At 34.3% G+C, this 18,958-nt stretch overlaps 1 protein-coding gene across 5 annotated transcripts in view; it reads left to right on the forward strand.

Annotated features, from left to right (window-relative positions):
* The window catches only part of NCKAP1 (NCK associated protein 1), a 102,776-nt gene that overhangs the window by 60,676 nt on the left and 23,142 nt on the right, over positions 1-18,958 (forward strand). For all 5 annotated transcript variants that reach the window (XM_081814026.1, XM_081814030.1, XM_081814027.1 and 2 more), the window contains 8 exons: positions 1,548-1,693; positions 3,567-3,699; positions 7,299-7,418; positions 8,035-8,174; positions 9,025-9,156; positions 11,832-12,050; positions 12,219-12,349; positions 12,632-12,729. In XM_081814026.1, the coding sequence (XP_081670152.1) occupies positions 1,548-1,693; positions 3,567-3,699; positions 7,299-7,418; positions 8,035-8,174; positions 9,025-9,156; positions 11,832-12,050; positions 12,219-12,349; positions 12,632-12,729 (1,119 nt within the window). The remainder of the gene's footprint in view (positions 1-1,547; positions 1,694-3,566; positions 3,700-7,298; positions 7,419-8,034; positions 8,175-9,024; positions 9,157-11,831; positions 12,051-12,218; positions 12,350-12,631; positions 12,730-18,958) is intronic.

Genomic DNA, 18,958 nt, shown 5'->3' on the forward strand with positions numbered 1-18,958 from the left:
ACTTAACAGAGCACGTACCCTCCCCAGTGTCTATCACCCAGTCACCCCATCCCTCCCACCCCACCCCCCTGAGATTCAATTTTTATCCAATTTACAAGGAAATAATTCTTTAGTCTCTACTGTTTCATGGAAACTGGCAGAAGACATATGGGGCTCCTGCATCAGAGACAAAGGACTTAATTATTCACTGCACAGGAAGCAGCATGAGCATCAACATGTATGTCTCATTTTTTCCCTTGCTTCCATGACCCAGGGTGGCAGGCCCAGAGGAACCCAGGTGAATGCTATATATGCAGTAGGTTTGTATTGCAGCTAAGGAACACTGAATTTGATGAACCCTCCGTTGTAACAACAGTAAGCATTCTGGCTCTTTGATCCAGAGGTAGATATTGCCTCATTTCCTCAAGTTTGGTAGCTGCAAATAAAACCCTGAGAAATGGCCTGAGTAATGAGTGCTCTGGGCCTTGAATTCTTGGCATATTGAAGATGTGTAGGCATGCATGGGATCCATGAAGGAGTATCTCCCAAAACCAGAATCCTGGCCATCATTCATAATTCGTCTGTTGCCCACCTATCTAATCATTTCCCAGATGAAACTCTTGAACTACCACCATTGTAGACCAGACCATCATAATCCTATCTGGATTATTGCCACCACTGCCTCCTAATAGATCTCTGCCTCCTATTCCCTTTCTGTCTACCTTTCCCCAATTCCCTCTTCCACATAGAATAATCTTTCTAAAACAATAATTGGCCACTGCACAGAACCTTTGGTTCACCAAAAGGTTTAAATTCTTTAACGTGGTATACAGGGGTCTGCATGATCTAGTTGAATCTCTTACACCATTTTCTTTCTCTGCTTTTCACTTTAACTGTAGCCATAGTGAACAGTATTTATTCTGTAGACACTCCTTCTATTCTTGTTCTGTGCCTTTCTGGAATGCCCACTGTCCGTGGACAGGTTTCTGCTCTCTGATTTGGTACCCTTATAGTAGAATTTCTTTCCCTTTAAACCTATCCTGATGGTTTTGGTTAAGTTCTATCACCCTATTGGTCAACCTACACTAATTTTTACTATCTTCAGTTCTTTTCTAGAATTCATCAGTTAGTACAGTATGTTTTAATTACTATAATCTAAAACCTCAGTGAATCAACATGTACAATACTTACTTTCACCTGAGTGTTTCCCATGTATTTTTTCCTCTCAAACTAGTTGGAAAATTTCTTTTGGTAGAGCTAACTTAACAGTTCACTGTTTTATACTTTTAATATTGTAACTTCAGTTCCTTTGGGGTTCTAGATGAATGACCCATATATTAGATTTTGTTTTATTGGCAGTAGTATTTCAGTTTATTTAAAGAATTTTTTGATAGGAATTTCAAGTTTGAGTCACTATTGACAACTTTAAAAATGTGATGTTACTAATACAGTGTCAAAATATACATTAAAAATTTTTCAATGGTGGGTATTTTTTTTTCCCCAGGTAGAATGTCAAGGCTAAAATCATCGGTCTTTGCTTAAACTACTTTTGTTTTTTACTTTCGCAGGCATACACTAGTGTTTCTAAGGCTTCACTTAGCCTTGCAGATCACAGAGAACTTGGAAAGATGATGAATACAATAATTTTTCATACAAAGATGGTAGATTCCTTGGTGGAAATGTTGGTGGAAACATCAGATCTCTCCATATTTTGGTATGTGGTAATTTTTTTTAAATCAGAATTTGAAATTTTTAGTATCCAAAGATCTCTTTGTTGATCGTTTTTATGATAGTGTCGTCCTTGAGACCATTCGGTAATAGAATAAAGGGAATAGGGGTGCCTGGCTGGCTCCATCAGTGGAGCATGTGACTCTTGATCTCCATGTGGGTTTGAGCCCCACGTTGGATGTAGAGATTACCTAAAAATAAATCTTTAAAAATAAATAAATAAATGGAATAGTTGACAACTTGCTAACAAAAGGAAGTCTGCCAAGTAGGGATCATGTCTTTTGTTTTTTGTTTTTTGTTTTTTTTTTAATTCTTTATAAGAGCAACTCTTACTGTTCTGAATTTATTTTTACACTTTTTTTTGAGGAGGTAAAAAACAGTCACTTCAGATTGCCTTAAGATCTTCTTTCGCATCATTAGATTAAGGAAAAAAAGTTGTGAATCGGTCAAGTAGAGCAAATGTTGGAAATTAAATAACAAGTAATTTCACTTTGCAGTAATTAGATATTAATATTATGATAATGTGGTGACTACTCCCTCCATTGTGTTCTGTTTTCCTTAGCTCCTATCATAGCCTCTTTAGTTATTTTCTTCCCTCTCTTACTCCCCATATAATGTGGTCCTTGAAGGAAGGTCAGGCTTTTGTTCTTTTAGTGTCTAACATAGTAGGTACTTAATAAATGTTTGAATGAATAAATGAACTTGATTGTGATCAGACTAATAAACAGTGGGAGCAGGTTTCATACATAAGTATTCTGGCTCCAAAGCTGTGCAGTATCAACTCTGTATCTGCTTCTTGGCTTTTTTTCCTGTATGGAAGCTGATCGGAGTAACCTAGTATGTCCCTTTATTTCTACAATGCTGAGATAATCTCAGTGGATAGTGATAGTAGTTTCTGTGTATTGAAAAGCCATTATTATGAATAGCTTCTCATTGTTTTTATTTTGGAAGATACCCCAGTCCACACTGATTTGGGCAGTTTGTTAGGATAGCTTTAATTAGCAGTATTGCAAAAGAAATTCAAATCACCAAACAGGGAAGGCATGAGAGGTTTCTTAAAGAAACTCCTGAAACACAATATATCACTGAAAAACAATATATCACATGTCAAATTTGCAAGAATTTTAAGATTATTTGGAACCCTATACTATTGTCTGACTTGGAAAGAAAATGGAACATTTTATGTTTGCATATATTTGAGCTACAGAAAGGTTCCTATTGGTAAAAGAAGGCTACTGTGATTAAAAAGTCCCTTCCCTTTCCTTGGAAATAAGAATACTTTGAATAATGTTTAAAATGTGTGATTTTTAGTCATATGTAAGTAATTTTTATCCATTTTTTTCTCATCACATTCTTATTTTGTCTGTTACATCCAAAATAAAGACATGTTTATTACTTTTGGTTGTCTTACTATTCCAAGATGTACTATATTTTATTGACTCATATTCTTTTATGTTTAGTATCTCCTAAAGCGGGAAGTAATTTAAAATTGATGGTGCATCATTTAATTGACAGTGTTTTTCTTTCTCAGTGGTACATAAAATAGTGGTGTTTCTTACAATTGATAGTGACTTGCCTTTGATAAAAGTTGGTAGTGTGAGATTTGAATGTCATATATTCACATGCCATAGATATGGTTTATTTTTTGTGTACAATTTTTATTTTAAAACTTGTTACTATTACACAAATATTTTTATTACTCTGTAATTGTTGGTGTATGAAACATACTCTTTGGAAAAATAACTACACTTCAGTTGATAACTTTCATTCACTGGAATCAAATTAAATTAAGTATTGTATCATAAAATTTTTAACTATAAAAATGGTGATTCTAATTTTTAATTTGTTTCCTTATATAGTTTTTATAGTCGTGCTTTTGAGAAGATGTTTCAGCAGTGTTTGGAGTTACCCTCTCAGTCAAGATATTCAATTGCATTTCCACTACTTTGCACTCATTTTATGAGTTGCACACATGAACTATGTCCAGAAGAGGTAATTTCAGGGTAGTACTATGATTTATATTTATATGCAGAATACACTAGACCAAACGTGTAGCTGGCTAGATTTCACAAAGTCACAATTACCTGATCTAGCTTCTTACCTAATTTCTCTCTATGCAGAATCAGAACAATGTTTGAGTAGGTTAAAATAGATGTAATGTTTATTTGCATGGATGGATAAATGCACATACATATTTTTAAGAACATATCATAAAGTCATTTGGAATTACATTTATTAAATGGTGGGTCAGGTGTTCATATTTATGGTAAAGTTACATACAGTAATTGATTTTTTATGCTTTTTCTCTTAAACTATTATTGGAAAGAGTTGAAAATTGAATGTACAGATTACTGACTGTAAACATAAACATGTTGAAGAATTTCACTGACTTGTTAGTATGATATAGTAAACAAAATTAACATTATTAGTATTTGTAAGATATATACAGGCACACATACTTATTAAATAATTGAACTACTCAGTAGTTTTATCAATAATAAGTATCAAAAATGTACTCAGTATTTCTTCTAATCTTTAAAGAAGAAATGCCACTTTGTAAGCGTGGTAAGACTATATGTTAAAATTAAATGGTCTATTTCTTAACTTAGTGTTGAATCCCTTTACTTAGAACTACAGAACTTGGAGAAAAGAAACTGACAAATAGCAGTAGCATTATTAATGTCTTTAAGTATTAGGTAACATCTGTTGCAGATTGTATTCCAGCAGTACATTCATTGGAAGTGGACTCTGAGACAGAGGTTAGCCTGCAGGAAATTTAGTAAGGACTGCTTTTAGGATTATTACCTGTGAGGATATCAACACCACCAAATTTAATACTTTTATAGAGTTTTTAGATATAATAGATTTTATCCTCAAGCTTTATACCTAAGATATACTATTAATTTTTTCCTCATAATCATTCTTCCCATTAAATTATCCATGAAGTCCTCTTAATTTTATTTGTTTGGTTTCATTTCTTGAATCCGTCTCCTGCTTTCCATTTCTTTTGTCACTCTTGTAGCTCAAATTTGTAATACTCTTCATATGTACTCCTAAATAGTTTTCCTGCCTTTAGTATTTCTGCCTTTAAGACTAATACAGTGCCATCAGCGTGTCTCTTTCTTTCTTGAAGAATCCTCAGTGATTGTCTCTTGCATATGGAAAAAGTAAAAATTTCTCATCCAGGCATTTAAATCTTCAACAATTTGCGCTCTGCTCCCATTCCTTTTTTTAAAAAACTGTGATTAAAGGGACGCCTGGGTGGTTCATTTCATTAAGCGACTGCCTTCGGCTCAGGTCATGATCTCAGGTCCTGGGATCGAGTCCTGCATCTGGCTCCCTGCTCAGCGGGGAGCCTGCTTCTCTCTCTCCCACTCCCCCTGTTTGTGTTTCCTCTCTCGCTGTGTCTCTCTCTGTCAAATAAATAAATAAAATCTTTAAAACAAACCCCTGTGATTAAAATCTATCTATATCTATCTATATATAATATATGTATGTTATATATATGACATAAAAATGTACCATTTAAATTATTTTTAAATGTGCGGTTCAGTGGCATTAATTACTTTCACAGTGTTGTGCAACCACCAGTTCTATCCATTTCCAGAACTTCTGTCATCCCAAGCAGAAACTTTATAATCATTAAGTAGTAATTTCTCATCCCTCCAACTCTTGGTATCCTCTAGTCTATTTTCTGTCTCTAAAAATTTGGCTATTCTAGGTGGTTTATATAGGTGGAACCATGTAGTGTTTGTCTTTTTGTGTCTGGCTTCTTTCACCTGACGTATTTCTGATGTCTCCCAGATTTTTATCTCCACTCCAGACCTTTCAGATCTAGATTTTCTGGGTATTCTGCTGCAGTTCAGGTGCTTTTAGCCATCTGAAATGTAACATGTCCAGAATAGAACTGTTGATTCTTTGCATGTTACCCCACCACCATCCTTTGAAGTCTTTTCTGCCTTTTGGCTTCATATAAATCCAAACTCCTACCACTTCTCATCATTGTCAAAGCCACATCTTTTTTCCTGCATTATCTTTGTAGTCTCCTAAGTAGTCTCTGCTTCTGGCATTGTTCTCCTAAGATCCGTTCTCAGTACTATAGCCCGAGGCTGAGGCAGATCATGGAGAGACTTTAGTTGTTTTGTTTTTCATCCAGTCTCAGCATTTCTGAGCCATTGTAGGGGAGTAGTGATACCAGATTTGTATTTTAAATAAGTCTAGTACATTTGAAGAAATACTAATTTTTGTTCTGTTTTTAGGAATAAATGATAGCAAGGGATATGTTTCATCTTTCAGGAGTCAGAATTTGGTTAAATAAAACCCTAAATGTTTATAATTTGAAATCTTACCTCAAGTAAAGTGAACCAATATTTAATTATATCTGGCCTGGAGATTCCTTTTGGTTTGGCTTCCTCTTAAAGTTTTCAAGGGCATTTAGAATAAAATACATTAAAATATCATGATAGATCTAGGAACAGTTACTTTAGGTGTTTAAGTATTTTTATATTCTTGTATATTACATTTATTTTAGCAGCATAGAAATACCATATGTAAACTGTATATTTGTTACGTAATTATGGAAGATCTGGTAAGGTAAACTTTCAAAAATTTATCTCTATAAAGTATTATTAATGTGTAGTGCAAAATTTTATAGCATTATATACTCAACATTCCAGTTACTGTTGACAACAAAAACCTATTAAATTATTATGATAGCCACCAAAACTAAAAAGATACAGAATCCTATAGAGATGGATGGATTTGCATGAGTGTATGTATACATATACATATCTAATCTCCTAAAAATTAAATATAATGTGTTGTTCCCCCCCACCCCGTTGTGTTCAGAAACGTTTGATTTTAGGGAGTTGAATGCCTTGTGAATTTCTTTGTTTTACTGACCTGATTTCTAATAATTTAAATTAAATATTTAAGCTTTTCTGGGGCGCCTGAGTGGCTCAGTCATTAAGTGTCTGCCTTCGACTCAGGTCATGATCCCAGGGTCCTGGGATCGATCCCTGCATCAGGCTCTCTGCTCAGCGGGAAGCCTGCTTCTCCCTCTCACATTCCCCGTTTGTGTTCCCTCTCTCACTGTCTCTCTCTCTGTCAAATAAATAAAATCTTAAAAAAATATTTAAGTTTTTCTGTTTATAAGATCTTTATATATATATGTATATATAGTATATATGTATGTGTGTGTGTGTATGCATACATACATGTCAGTTACGATTAGAAAACATTACTCTAAATGTGTTCTTTCACATCCTCTGATTGGTAGTTTAGTATTTTAAGATCCAGATGTACGACCTTGCGATAATTGAAAATTAATCGTTTTCATATTGAAATACTGGTACTCTAAGATCCCTCCAATCATACTTTTCTTGTATAATCACCAAATACTTTGTCAGCTGTGTGAATACAGTATGGTAGGTTAGTTCCAAGAGATAAAAGTGATCTAGAACATTCCCTACCCCCACTCCTCCGTGTACAATAGACTTTAACTTTATTTTCCATGTTTATTTAAAAAGTATTTTAATTCGAACTACTTTCTTATAACTTTTATTATTGTTGTTATTATTCTGCTTTGACAGCGACATCATATTGGAGATCGCAGTCTTTCCTTATGTAATATGTTCTTGGATGAAATGGCCAAACAAGCTCGAAATCTCATCACTGATATTTGCACAGAACAGTGTACTCTTAGTGACCAGGTAATAATTCACATATTTCCTTACAGACAGGAAGTTTGTGTATGAAGTCAAGAAAATTAACTGTTAGCCAGGGTTTTTTTGAATTTTCTGTCTTTTTTGTTAAATTCTTAGTAAATCTCATTACCTCTTCTTATAAAACTCCATTTTTCGGTTTTTAAAAATTTGCCACTGTCTTTAGGATTACTTACTGCTTAAAATCCAACGTGTAGCTTGGCATTCATATCCCTTCCTCATAGCTCAAACTGTGTACTTCACCCTGCTGCACTTGATGCTTACCACCTAGTAGTTCTCACTAAATTCTGAACTTTTCCTTCCAGTAAAATGTTCTCATTCTTTGCTTGCCTAGTCTGTTTTTACTTATCCTTTAAACTTTTGCTTTGATAATAACTTCCTCTATGAAGTTTTCTTCACACAAGATTTACCTATTTCTCTTTTCTACCAAGCTGTGTGAGCTCCCCGAGCTAGCTAGGTAAACTACATCTCACTTTATACCTCTGTTCTTAGTGCTAGATGGCATTTGCTGCATTGTCTGGATTCAGCTAAGGTTTGCTTAAATAGTTAATGTTTTTTCAAAACAATTGGTGTATTGTAAGATTTCATTTCTTTTTACATTTAGTTGCTACCCAAGCATTGTGCCAAAACCATTAGTCAAGCAGTGAATAAGAAGTCAAAAAAACAGACTGGTAAGAAAGGGGAACCTGAAAGGGAAAAACCAGGAGTTGAGAGTATGAGGAAAAACAGGCTGGTAGTGACCAAGTAAGTCATCCATTTTTATTATATCTTTTTGTTACAGGTAGAAGTTTTTCATTTTTTTGTATGGCATTAGTACTGAGGGAATGCTAGTAATTATAAATCCTTCATTTCTTAGTCATTTATTATTATTATTATTATTATTTTACTTTTGTAAACTTGAATAGTTAGTGCTTATTTCCAAAATACAGATTTTGGATTTTTGAAGAAAATTCGTGTAATAGGTAATATTTGTCTTTATATACTGAATACTGAAGGCCAAGAATCTGTCTAAAAATTTGGAGGGGTACACTATATAAGCAATCCATAGTTTTCCATTTATTTAAAATCAGATAGCCTGAGACTTTATTTTGGCATGTGTTATATTAGAACATACATCATTTTTAAAGTGGATATATCAGACTAGATATTATTAAGGATTGTGTGTTTGGAGGGTAGGCATTGGTGGGCAATAATGCATGAACATTGTTTAAAGTAAATTTTCTACTAACTTGCTTTTTTTATGTTGAGCAAGCTGTTTGCTGTTTTGTAAACAACTTTCTTCCTCCAATACAGAAAGTAGAGCAAGATTTGGAAATGATTGTCTTTATGAGCATGTAATAGGCTCTTACTTGTATATTAAATCAGTATAGTCATTATCATCTGAACGGAGAAACAAATGAGTATTACTGTCTTTAGAAAGCTGCTCTCATGTTAGTAATATCCTTAAAGATTTTGAACTTGTCAGTTTAGGAAAGAAAAATACCAAATTCTGCAATTATTATCCCCAAATAAGGTCTGATATGTTTATAAAAGTAATTTTGTATTGCTATGATGAAATGAACATTTTATTTACTGTTTATTAATATTTTTTCAGCCTTGATAAATTGCACACTGCACTTTCTGAGTTGTGTTTCTCTATAAATTACGTACCAAACATGGTGGTTTGGGAACATACCTTTACCCCACGAGAATATTTGACTTCTCATCTGGAAATCCGCTTTACTAAGTAAGAAAGAATATAAACTATTTTTGTTGGTTCAGTTAATGAGTTTGTTATGTTCTTCATATCCATATAGTGTTTACTTTTATGAGGAAAAGTATTAGTAGAACTGATACAGTATCGAGAATAATGAATGCGGAAGCATAGAGAATAGTGGACTGGCAATTACTTAAATTATCCAGATTCTTGTCCCATACTTGTTATTAACTAGTCGTAACACTGGACAAGCCAGTTAATCTCTGTGAGCCTTAGGTTCCTTATAAGCAAAATGGGAAGATTGGAGCAAATCAGTGTATTTCAGCTGACAGGTAGCAACCAAATAGGGTCATGAAATCAGTGTAGAAGGTTGTAGTCAGCATTTAAAAAAAGAAAGAGGCAGGGAAGGAAAAGAAACAGGGAAGAGTAGGAAAAATCCATGCATTGCATGTAGTGAATATAAATACTGCTTCATGAAACTCTTCACTTACATATATGTATGTATGCCAGATACAAATCTTTTAGTTGGTTACAGTTAAATGTTTGAAAACATCAGAACTAGTGAATTCTTATCTTTTCTGAATTCAAATGTATGCTCTTAAGCCAGTAGAATTCTAGACTCTTGAGGCATTCCTAATTAGAGTGTTATAAGTCTTATATGTGTTTCTTGAAATCATACTACATGTGATATCAGAAACCTTTCAGTTTTATAAATGTTGCTTCAACCTTTTTTCTAAAGTTACACACTTATTTATTAAAGAAAATATAGATTGATTTGAGAAGTTTTTCTTGGAACGCCTTAGAACAATTTATAAAACAAAATTTAGCCAAGGATTTTTCAAAGTTTTGTAGTCATTAACAAGTAGTATTTGTACCATATGCTTGACATTGTGTTAAGTACTATAAGTAGTAATGAAATAGTATAAAGTTTAGAGCTACAGTTTGTGAGAAGACTACAACAATTAGAGAACAAAATAGGAGAATATATAAGTGGGCACTAAATTGTGTGTTAAATCATCAGTTGCCTAGTCAGGTGTTAAACAAAGACTGTCTTTTGCTTTCCTTTAGTAAGGCAGGCATCCTGACAGTGAAACCCAGAATAGTATTTAGACCAAAGGGATATTATGCACTCTGGTATTTATTATTCTCAACTCTGTGGGGGTTGTTAAGAGTGGTGGGTGGAAGATAGGGTTCACTTTACAGCTCCCTTGTTTTCCTTCTGTATGTAGTCTGGTCTGTTAATCCATAGAGAAACAGATGTTCTTTTTACAAAACATCTACTTAGTTATCAGGATCAAGGCAAGGCTGTAAACTTGTTTACCTGGGAAAGATTTTTATGCCAAAACAAATAGCTTGTATTAGTTGGTTGATTTTTGCTGATCACTTGAGCACAATCTTAGGATTTTAGGGGTTATATACAAAGATAGCAGTTATTGCCTTGAGTTGGTCGTCTGGGATTATTTCTATTGATGGGATTTGTCATCGTCTTTAAAGATTTATCCTTACAAATACAAGTTTAAGATCTTTACAAATCTAAAGCTTAGGGGGTTTTAAAGATGGTAAGATAGGGAAGGCCAATGTAGGAAAAGATCAGGTAGGAAAGTATTTTCAAAATTTGTGTTTCCTCTTAGGCTTATAGTTTATTGGGATATAAACATAACAGATCTGTGTTTTATGTGCTACAAATGATTAAAAAACAATAAAGTTTTTGTTTGTTGCCTTGTTTTGACTGTCATGCATTTTGTTGAGTGGCAGCACTGCCGGGCAGATGTGGGCTCAAACCCTAGATCTGCTACTTCCAGACAGAGTGAACTTTATCATTTACTGGAGTTCTGAGCCTTAGTTTTTTGTTTTTTTAATCTGTGAAATGGTGGTGATAATAACTACATCGTAGGGTTATCAAATATGAGGATGATCAGTATAAAACCAAAAAAAAAAAAACAGAAAAAACTACCAGCACGTAATAGTGCCAGGTGAATTTGAGCTATGGATTAGATAGTCCATTTTACTTGCTACAGACGGTGTATCCCGTTAAAGGAATTTTTAAAAAATTTTATTTATTTATTTATTTTAAAGATTTTATTTATTTGACAGAGAGAGACGGAACACAAGCAGGGGGAGTGGGAGAGGGAGAAGCAGGCTTCCCGCTGAGCAGGGAGCCCGATGCGGGGCTCCATCCCAGGACCCTGGGATCATGACCTCAGCCGAAGGCAGACGCTTAATGACTGAGCCACCCAGGCGCCCCTTATTTATTTATTTGACAGAGAGGCATAGCGAGAGAGGGAACACAAGCAGGGGGAGTGAGAGAGGGAGAAGCAGGCTTCCCACCGAGCAGGGAGCCTGGTGTGGGACTCCATCCCAGGACCCTGGGACCATGACCTGAGCCGAAGGCATTAGCTTAATGACTGAGCCACCCAGGCGCCCCTAAAGGAATTTTTAAAACCATCTTTATTGTTAAATCATTTTTAATATTGAATTAGAATTTTTTAATCATATTTAATCATATTTCTACTTTATTGTAGCTTTTAGGTGTTCATTCTTTTTTTAAGGTTGTTTCTTTGGAAGATAATGACAGTAATTTCATGGCTTTGTAACAAATTGTATTTAAAAATAATGTTATTGCTTATTTAATATTAGATATCAGTAGGTTGAATGGCCTATTTACATAAATGGCAAAATCAGTTCTTTTATTCCCCACTCTCCAGGTCAATTGTTGGAATGACTATGTATAATCAAGCCACACAGGAAATTGCAAAACCGTCAGAGCTTCTAACAAGTGTAAGAGCATACATGACTGTACTGCAGTCAATAGAAAACTATGTGCAAATTGATATTACGAGAGTATTTAATAATGTTCTTCTTCAACAAACACAACATTTAGACAGTCATGGAGAACCCACCATTACAAGTCTATATACAAATTGGTAAGCACATTTAGAAATTTGGAGTGATAAAAAGTTACTTTGTCATGAACTGCTTATTTTTTATCAATAAGTGCTCATTTTTGTTATCAGTCAACTTACACAGGAATGTATACCATAGTAAATTTTGACTTAATTTCTCCTTTTTATAAATTTACTTTTTCTCCTTAGGTATTTGGAAACTTTGTTAAGACAAGTCAGCAATGGTCATATAGCTTATTTCCCTGCAATGAAAGCATTTGTGAACTTACCTACAGAAAATGAATTAACATTCAATGCAGAGGAATATTCTGACATATCAGGTGAATAAAACTATGACATGTTTTATAGAGTGAAGAAACCTTGATTCCTTTGGCTTTTGATTGTTATGACTATTTTCTCTCAATTACATTCATTCAGTGCATAATCATACATTATATCTTAGACTTACCTGTGCATTTGTGTTACCTTTTTTATTCTGGAGACTTCTCAGGATATTTGCATTAATAATTTGCTTCTATAATGGAACATTCCAATATGTTAATATTCATTTTCTTAAAGTGTTTGCTCTGTCAAAGTATAAAATTAATTACATTTCCTTTCAGAAATGAGGTCATTATCAGAACTCCTAGGCCCATATGGTATGAAGTTCCTAAGTGAGAGCCTTATGTGGCATATTTCATCACAAGTTGCTGAACTTAAGGTAATACAGTCTATATCAGTTTTAGCTTTGAAACACTAATTCCTGAAAAACATTTCAAGAATATGAACAGTAAGCCTAGAATGTTAATTACTTTAATCCAACCTGAAAGTTCTCATATGTAATTATAGAGCTAGCATGGCCTTTCAATAGCATTTTCATTTAGTACTGTCTCTTTTACGGATGAAAAAACTGAGAGCGTAGAGAGGTGAAATGACTTGCTAAAGGAGACTAAAACTCAGATTTCTTGACCTTTGGTCATGTTTTTATTCTGTTTACCGTGATGCTTTTCTTTGAATGACTGTTCAAAATTCCAGCCAAAGTCATTTATTTGAATTTGTAGTTTGAATGTATTACTTTCCACAGATTATATTACAGACATTATTAGGCTCATTGGGTTTTTTTTTCCCCCCCCCCTAAGTAATCTCTACATGCCCAGTGTGGGGCTCAAACTCATGACCTGGAGATCAGGAGTCAAATGCTCTATCAACTGAGCCAGCCATGCACCCCTAAGCTCCTTGTTTTTTATTATTAAGTAATCTTTTAAATTATCTTATGCCCTTTAAGCTGGATAAAAAATATGCCTTTAGTTAGCATTTTGGGGCGCCTGGGTGGCTCAGTCGTTAAGCATCTGCCTTCGGCTCGGGTCATGATCCCAGGGTCGTGGGATCAAGCCCCACATCGGGCTCCCTGCTCAACGGGAAACCTGCTCCTCCCTCTCCCACTCCCCCTGCTTGTGTTCCCTCTGTCACTGTCAAATAAAATCTTAAAAAAACAAAACAAAACAGAATGCTTAGCATTTTATTAAAGATGTAAAAGAGCTGAAGCAACGGCATTTTAAATGACTTTTTTTTTTAAATCCTTTTAGAAATATCCCAGTGTTAAGGTGATTTATATTGAATGAGTCTGTGTATATAATAGCTATCAAGTTTTTGAAAGAATTTGAATTTGAGCCCCTAAAACTTTCCAACTTTAAGAACAGAATAGATGAGGCATATTTTAAAATGTGCCCTTTTAGGGACACCTAGCTAGCTCAGTTGGTGGAGTGTGAGGCTCTTGATCTCAGGGTTGTAAGCTTGAACCCCACGTTGGGTATAGAGATTATTTAAAAATAAAATCTTAAAAAAAGTTATTAAAAAATGTGCCCTTTGTGAAATTTTTTTGGTGGTTACTTGTGCCTTGCATTTTTAATTTCTCAAGAATATGGTTATAGCACTGATAAGTAGCTTGCATTTTAAATGTAACACTTAGAGATTTAAATGTGGTAATCTGATTTACTGAAAATTGAGCAAATATGTAGGATAAGTCGATTGCTGCAAGGTGAGAAATACTTTGCTGAATGAATAAAAGTTTAAGAACTCAAGCTTTTTTTAAAAAAAGTTGTTTATTTTAGAGAGAGAGTGCATGAGTGGGGAGAGGGGTAGAGGGAGAGGGAAAGAATCTCAAGTTGATTCCACACTGTGCAGAGCCCTCTGCGGGGCTCAATCTCATGACCCTGAGATCAAGACAAGCCGAAACCAAGAATTAGATTCTCAACTGACTGAGCCACCAAGGCACCCCAAGAACTCAAACAGTTAAAGACTGAAATTACCCTGAATTTCAGTCCTCTCATTTAAGAGCTTTGACTTTGGGCAAAGTTTAAACTCACTAAGCTTTTACTTTGAGATAATTATATGAGATAATACATGTCAAACAGTTAGGTACTGAGCGTAGTTCTTAACCCACAATAAGCATTGAGTAAAATGTTACTTGGTATTCATCATGTCCATTATCCTCTTACTGTTCTTTTTCAAAAGAGTGTTCTACAATTCTTGTATAAAAGTCAACTTTTAGATACTGTATAATGTGGGTTTTAAATAACAAACTGTATGCTTTATATAGTTTTAAATGCATAAACATTGCAATGACAGTTTTGGTTCTTTACAAGCAATCACTGCTGTTTATTAGACTCATTCACCTGTAAATACATGATCTCTTTTCTATCCTCTTGTTCTTAGGTGACCAATTTCTCATCTTCATTATACTTTCTTGTGTTCTTTTCAGTATGAAAGAAGAATTATGACAAGATACTCTTTTTCTTGCATTCTAGAAAAGAATTTTACTTTTACCAGCTATTTTTTATTTCAGACTGAATAATAGGTACTTCTAGAATTATTTTTAGTGCTTCTTTGCCATTTAATGTGGTAGATTGAATAGTCATGTAATAAAACAAATAAAACAAAAATAGCCTATTTAGATATCTGTATCCATATCATTTAAAGGCATTTAATGTCCTTAACAGTACTGGAAGGCAAGCCCCTATAAGATCTGGCCTTTCACTTTTCTCACCTCCTTAACTCCTCCAGCCTGGTTGGCCTACTTGTTATCTCAAAATACTCTTCACTGAGCTATTGTCTTAGCTAACCTTCTCATAATACTCATGTATTTTTCAAATGTGTTATCAGAATATCCTTTCTTCACCACACTTTCTAAAAGAGCAAGCATCACTTTTTATTCTCTTTATTCAGCTTTCTGTGTATCTTACTTGTGACCTTTCTTGTCATGTATTTGTTTATGTTACTGTCATTAGAATAAAAACTCAGTTATAAACTCTCTTAAAACTTTGGTACAAAATTAGTGTCCACACATAGAAGGTACTTGCTAAGTATTTGTTGGATGCAGAAGTAAAAATAGGTAGCTATTTTGACTCTTTACTTTGTCCCAGGACTTTTCTAAGCTCCTCACATAAAACCAGTATTGTCCCTATTTTACAAATTAGGAAAGTAAAACCAAGAAATACTAAGTACTTGTCCAGTTTCACATGCTTAAAAGTGGTGAAACTAAAATTTGAGCCTGTGTAGTCAGTCTTGACCTAGAGCTTATACTAGTACTGTGCTATACTGTTTTTAGAAATGAAAGGGATCTAAGCAGTCATCTAACCCACACTTATCTAATGCAGGAAGATCAGATAGGTTTTCATTATAACATCGAGGTAGAGATTGCCTTTGGCAAGATTACCCTTCACATATTTAAAAACTTTTGTAGTGTATTGCCTTTGTCTTCCCCATGTGAAATATATTCATGTTAGTCTCTCTTTTTTCTCTACAAATTCTTTTGAAATTGTTTGTGTCACCCTTAGATAATAGTGCCTTGAACCGAGAGTAAACTTCAGCTAGAGATCTGATTAGTGAAGGTGCACTTACCTATTCTGGATACTATGCTTGCTAGTACAGCTTAAGATTGTGTTAACACTTTTGGTAGCTATACTAATATTGTCATGTCAACTTGTAATCATAAATTTTCTTTCTTTTCACATACTGACGTTGAACCATGGTTCTCCACATCTTAGATGTTGTACATTTTTTTTTCTTTAGACCTAAGTGTTACATTGTTGTTGTTCTTTTAAAAATTTATCTTGTTATATACTGTCCATTATTTCCAGATCGCTTTTGAGTTCAGATTTTATCATAATCTTTTAGTAATACTTTTAGTAATACTTCATAAACTTAACTCTCTTAGCTCTGTCCTTAAGTATTGTTATCAAGTACATTCTTATTCTTGAAAAGAAATGGGAGGAACTTATGTCTTAACATTTCTGTCTATATTTTGGAGTGACTATTTTTGTTTCTTGAATGTTACTAAAATTTTAAAGTTTTGATGAGAGTATAAATAATATTGACTTCTTTTTTAATGCTAGTGAATTTTCTGACTCAAGAGTGTTGTTTCTTGGATGGATCCTCTTAAATATTTGATAATATTAAACTTGAGTGAAAAACCTAGACGAAAGAAACTTTTTGTGTTAGATTCATAATAATTGAGATGCATGGGTATGAATTAGCTTGGATTTCTCATTAAATATAATATACTCCAAAACCAAGATGGAGTAGGATACTAAACATTTTTTTCTAAAACTTTTGATTTTAGCATATTTTTTATTTTTTAAGTTTTTATTTAAATTCCATTAGTGAACATATAGTGTAATATTAATTTCAGGTGTACAATTTAATGATTCAACACTTACATACAATACCTGATGCTCATCACAACCAATACACACCTTAATCCCCACCCACCTCCCCTCTGGTCACCATCAGTTTGTTCTCTGTAGTTAAGAGTCTGTTCCTTGGTTTGCCTCTCTCTCTTTTTCCCTGTGCTCATTTGTTTTGTTCCTTAAATTCCACATATGAGTGAAATCATGTGGTATTTGTCTTTCTTTGACTTATTTTGCTTAGCCTAATACTCTCTAGCTCCATCCATATCATTGAAAATGTCAAGATTTCATTCTTTTTTGTGACTGAGTAATATTCCGTGTGTGTGTGTGTGTGTGTGTGTGTACACAGAACATAATTTCTTTATCCATTCATCAGTTGATGGATATTTGGGCTGTTTCCATAATTTGGCTATTGTAGAAAATGCTGCTATAAACATTGGGGTACATGTATCCCTTTGAATTAGTATTTTTTTATTTTTTGGGTAAATATCTAGTAGTGCAATTACTGTATCATGGAGTAGTTCTATTTTTAACTTTTTTAAGGAACTTCCATACTGATTTCCAGAGTGGCCACCTGCACCAGTTTACATTCCCACAAACAGTGCAAGAGGGTTCCCCTTTCTCCACATACTTGCCAATACCTGTTGTTTCTTGTGTTTTTGGTTTTAACCATTCTGACAGGTGTAAGGTGAGATCATTGTAGTGTTGGTTTGCATTTCCTTGATGATAAGTGATGATGAGCATCTTTTCATGTGTCTGTTGGCTGTCTGTATTTTTTGGAGAAATGTCTGCTCTTTTGCCCATTTTTAATTGTGTTATTTGTTTTTTTGGGTGTTGGTTTCTATAAGTTCTTTATATATTTTATTTTAATTTAATTTTTTTTTTTTAAAGATTTTTATTTATTTATTACACAGCGAGAGAGGGAACACAAGCAGGGGGAGAGGGAGAGGGAGAAGCAGACTCCCCGCTGAGCGGGGAGCCCGATGCGGGGCTCGATCCCAGGACCCTGGGATCATGACCTGAGCCGAAGGCAGATGCTTAACAACTGAGCCACCCAGGCGCCCCTCTAAGTTCTTTATATATTTTAGATACCAACCCTTTATTAGATATGTCATTTGCAAATATCTTCTCCCATTCAGTAGGTTGCCTTTTGGTTTTGTTGATTGTTTCCTTCACTGTGCAGAAGCTTTTTATTTTGATGTACTCCCAATAGTTTATATTTGCTTTTGTTTCCCTTGCCTCAGGAGACATAACTAGAAAGAAGCTGCTATATCCTATGTCAAAGAGGTGACTGCCTGTGGTCTCCTTTAGGATTTTAATTGTTTCATGTCTCATGTTGAGGTCTTTAATCTATTTTGGATTTATTTTTGTGTATGGTGTAAGAAAGTGGTTCAGTTTCATTCTTTCACATGTTGCTCTCCAGTTTCCCCAACACCATTTGTTGAAGAGATTGTCTTTTTCCCACTGGATATTCTTTCCTGCTTTGTTAAATTAATTGACCATATAGTTGTGGGTTTGTTTTCTGTTCTGTTTTAAGGATTTTTCCATTCTGTTCCATTGATCTGTGTGTCTGTTTCTTTGCCATACCATACTGTTTCGATCACTACAGCTTTGTAATATAACTTGAAGTCTAGAATTGTGATGCCTCCAGCTTTGCTTTTCTTTTTCCAAAATTGCTTTGGCAATTTGGGGTCTTTTGTAGTTCCATATAAATTCTAGGATTGTTTATTCTAGTTCTGTGAAAAATGCTGTTGGTATTTTGACAGGGATTGCATTAAATATGTGGATTGCTTTGGGTAGTATAGACATTTTAACAATATTTGTTCTTCTAATCCATAAACATGGCATGTCTTTCCATTTTTGTGTTGTCTTCAATTTCTTTTTTTTTTTTTAAGAATTTTATTTATTTGAGAGAGAGAGAGAGCATGAACTGGTGGAGGGAGAGGGACAAGCAGACTCCCTGCTCAGCGTGGAGCCCGATGTGGGGCTTGATCCCAGACCCTGAGATCATGACCTAAGCGGAAACCAAGAGTTGGATGCTTGACTGACTGAGCCACTCAGGCGCCCCATCTTCAATTTTTTACTGGTGTTTTATAATTTTCAGAGTATAGATCTTTCACCTCTTTGGTTAGGCTTAGTCCTAGGTATCTTATTATTTTTGGTGCAATTGTAAATGGGATTGTTTTCTTAATTTGTCTTACTGCTGCTTCATAATTCATGTATAGAAATGCAGTGGATTTCTCTACATTGATTTTGTATCCT

This window comes from Leptonychotes weddellii, chromosome 3 (assembly GCF_054177405.1).
Source record: "Leptonychotes weddellii isolate Sample4059 chromosome 3, ASM5417740v2, whole genome shotgun sequence".
NCBI lineage: Eukaryota > Metazoa > Chordata > Mammalia > Carnivora > Phocidae > Leptonychotes > Leptonychotes weddellii.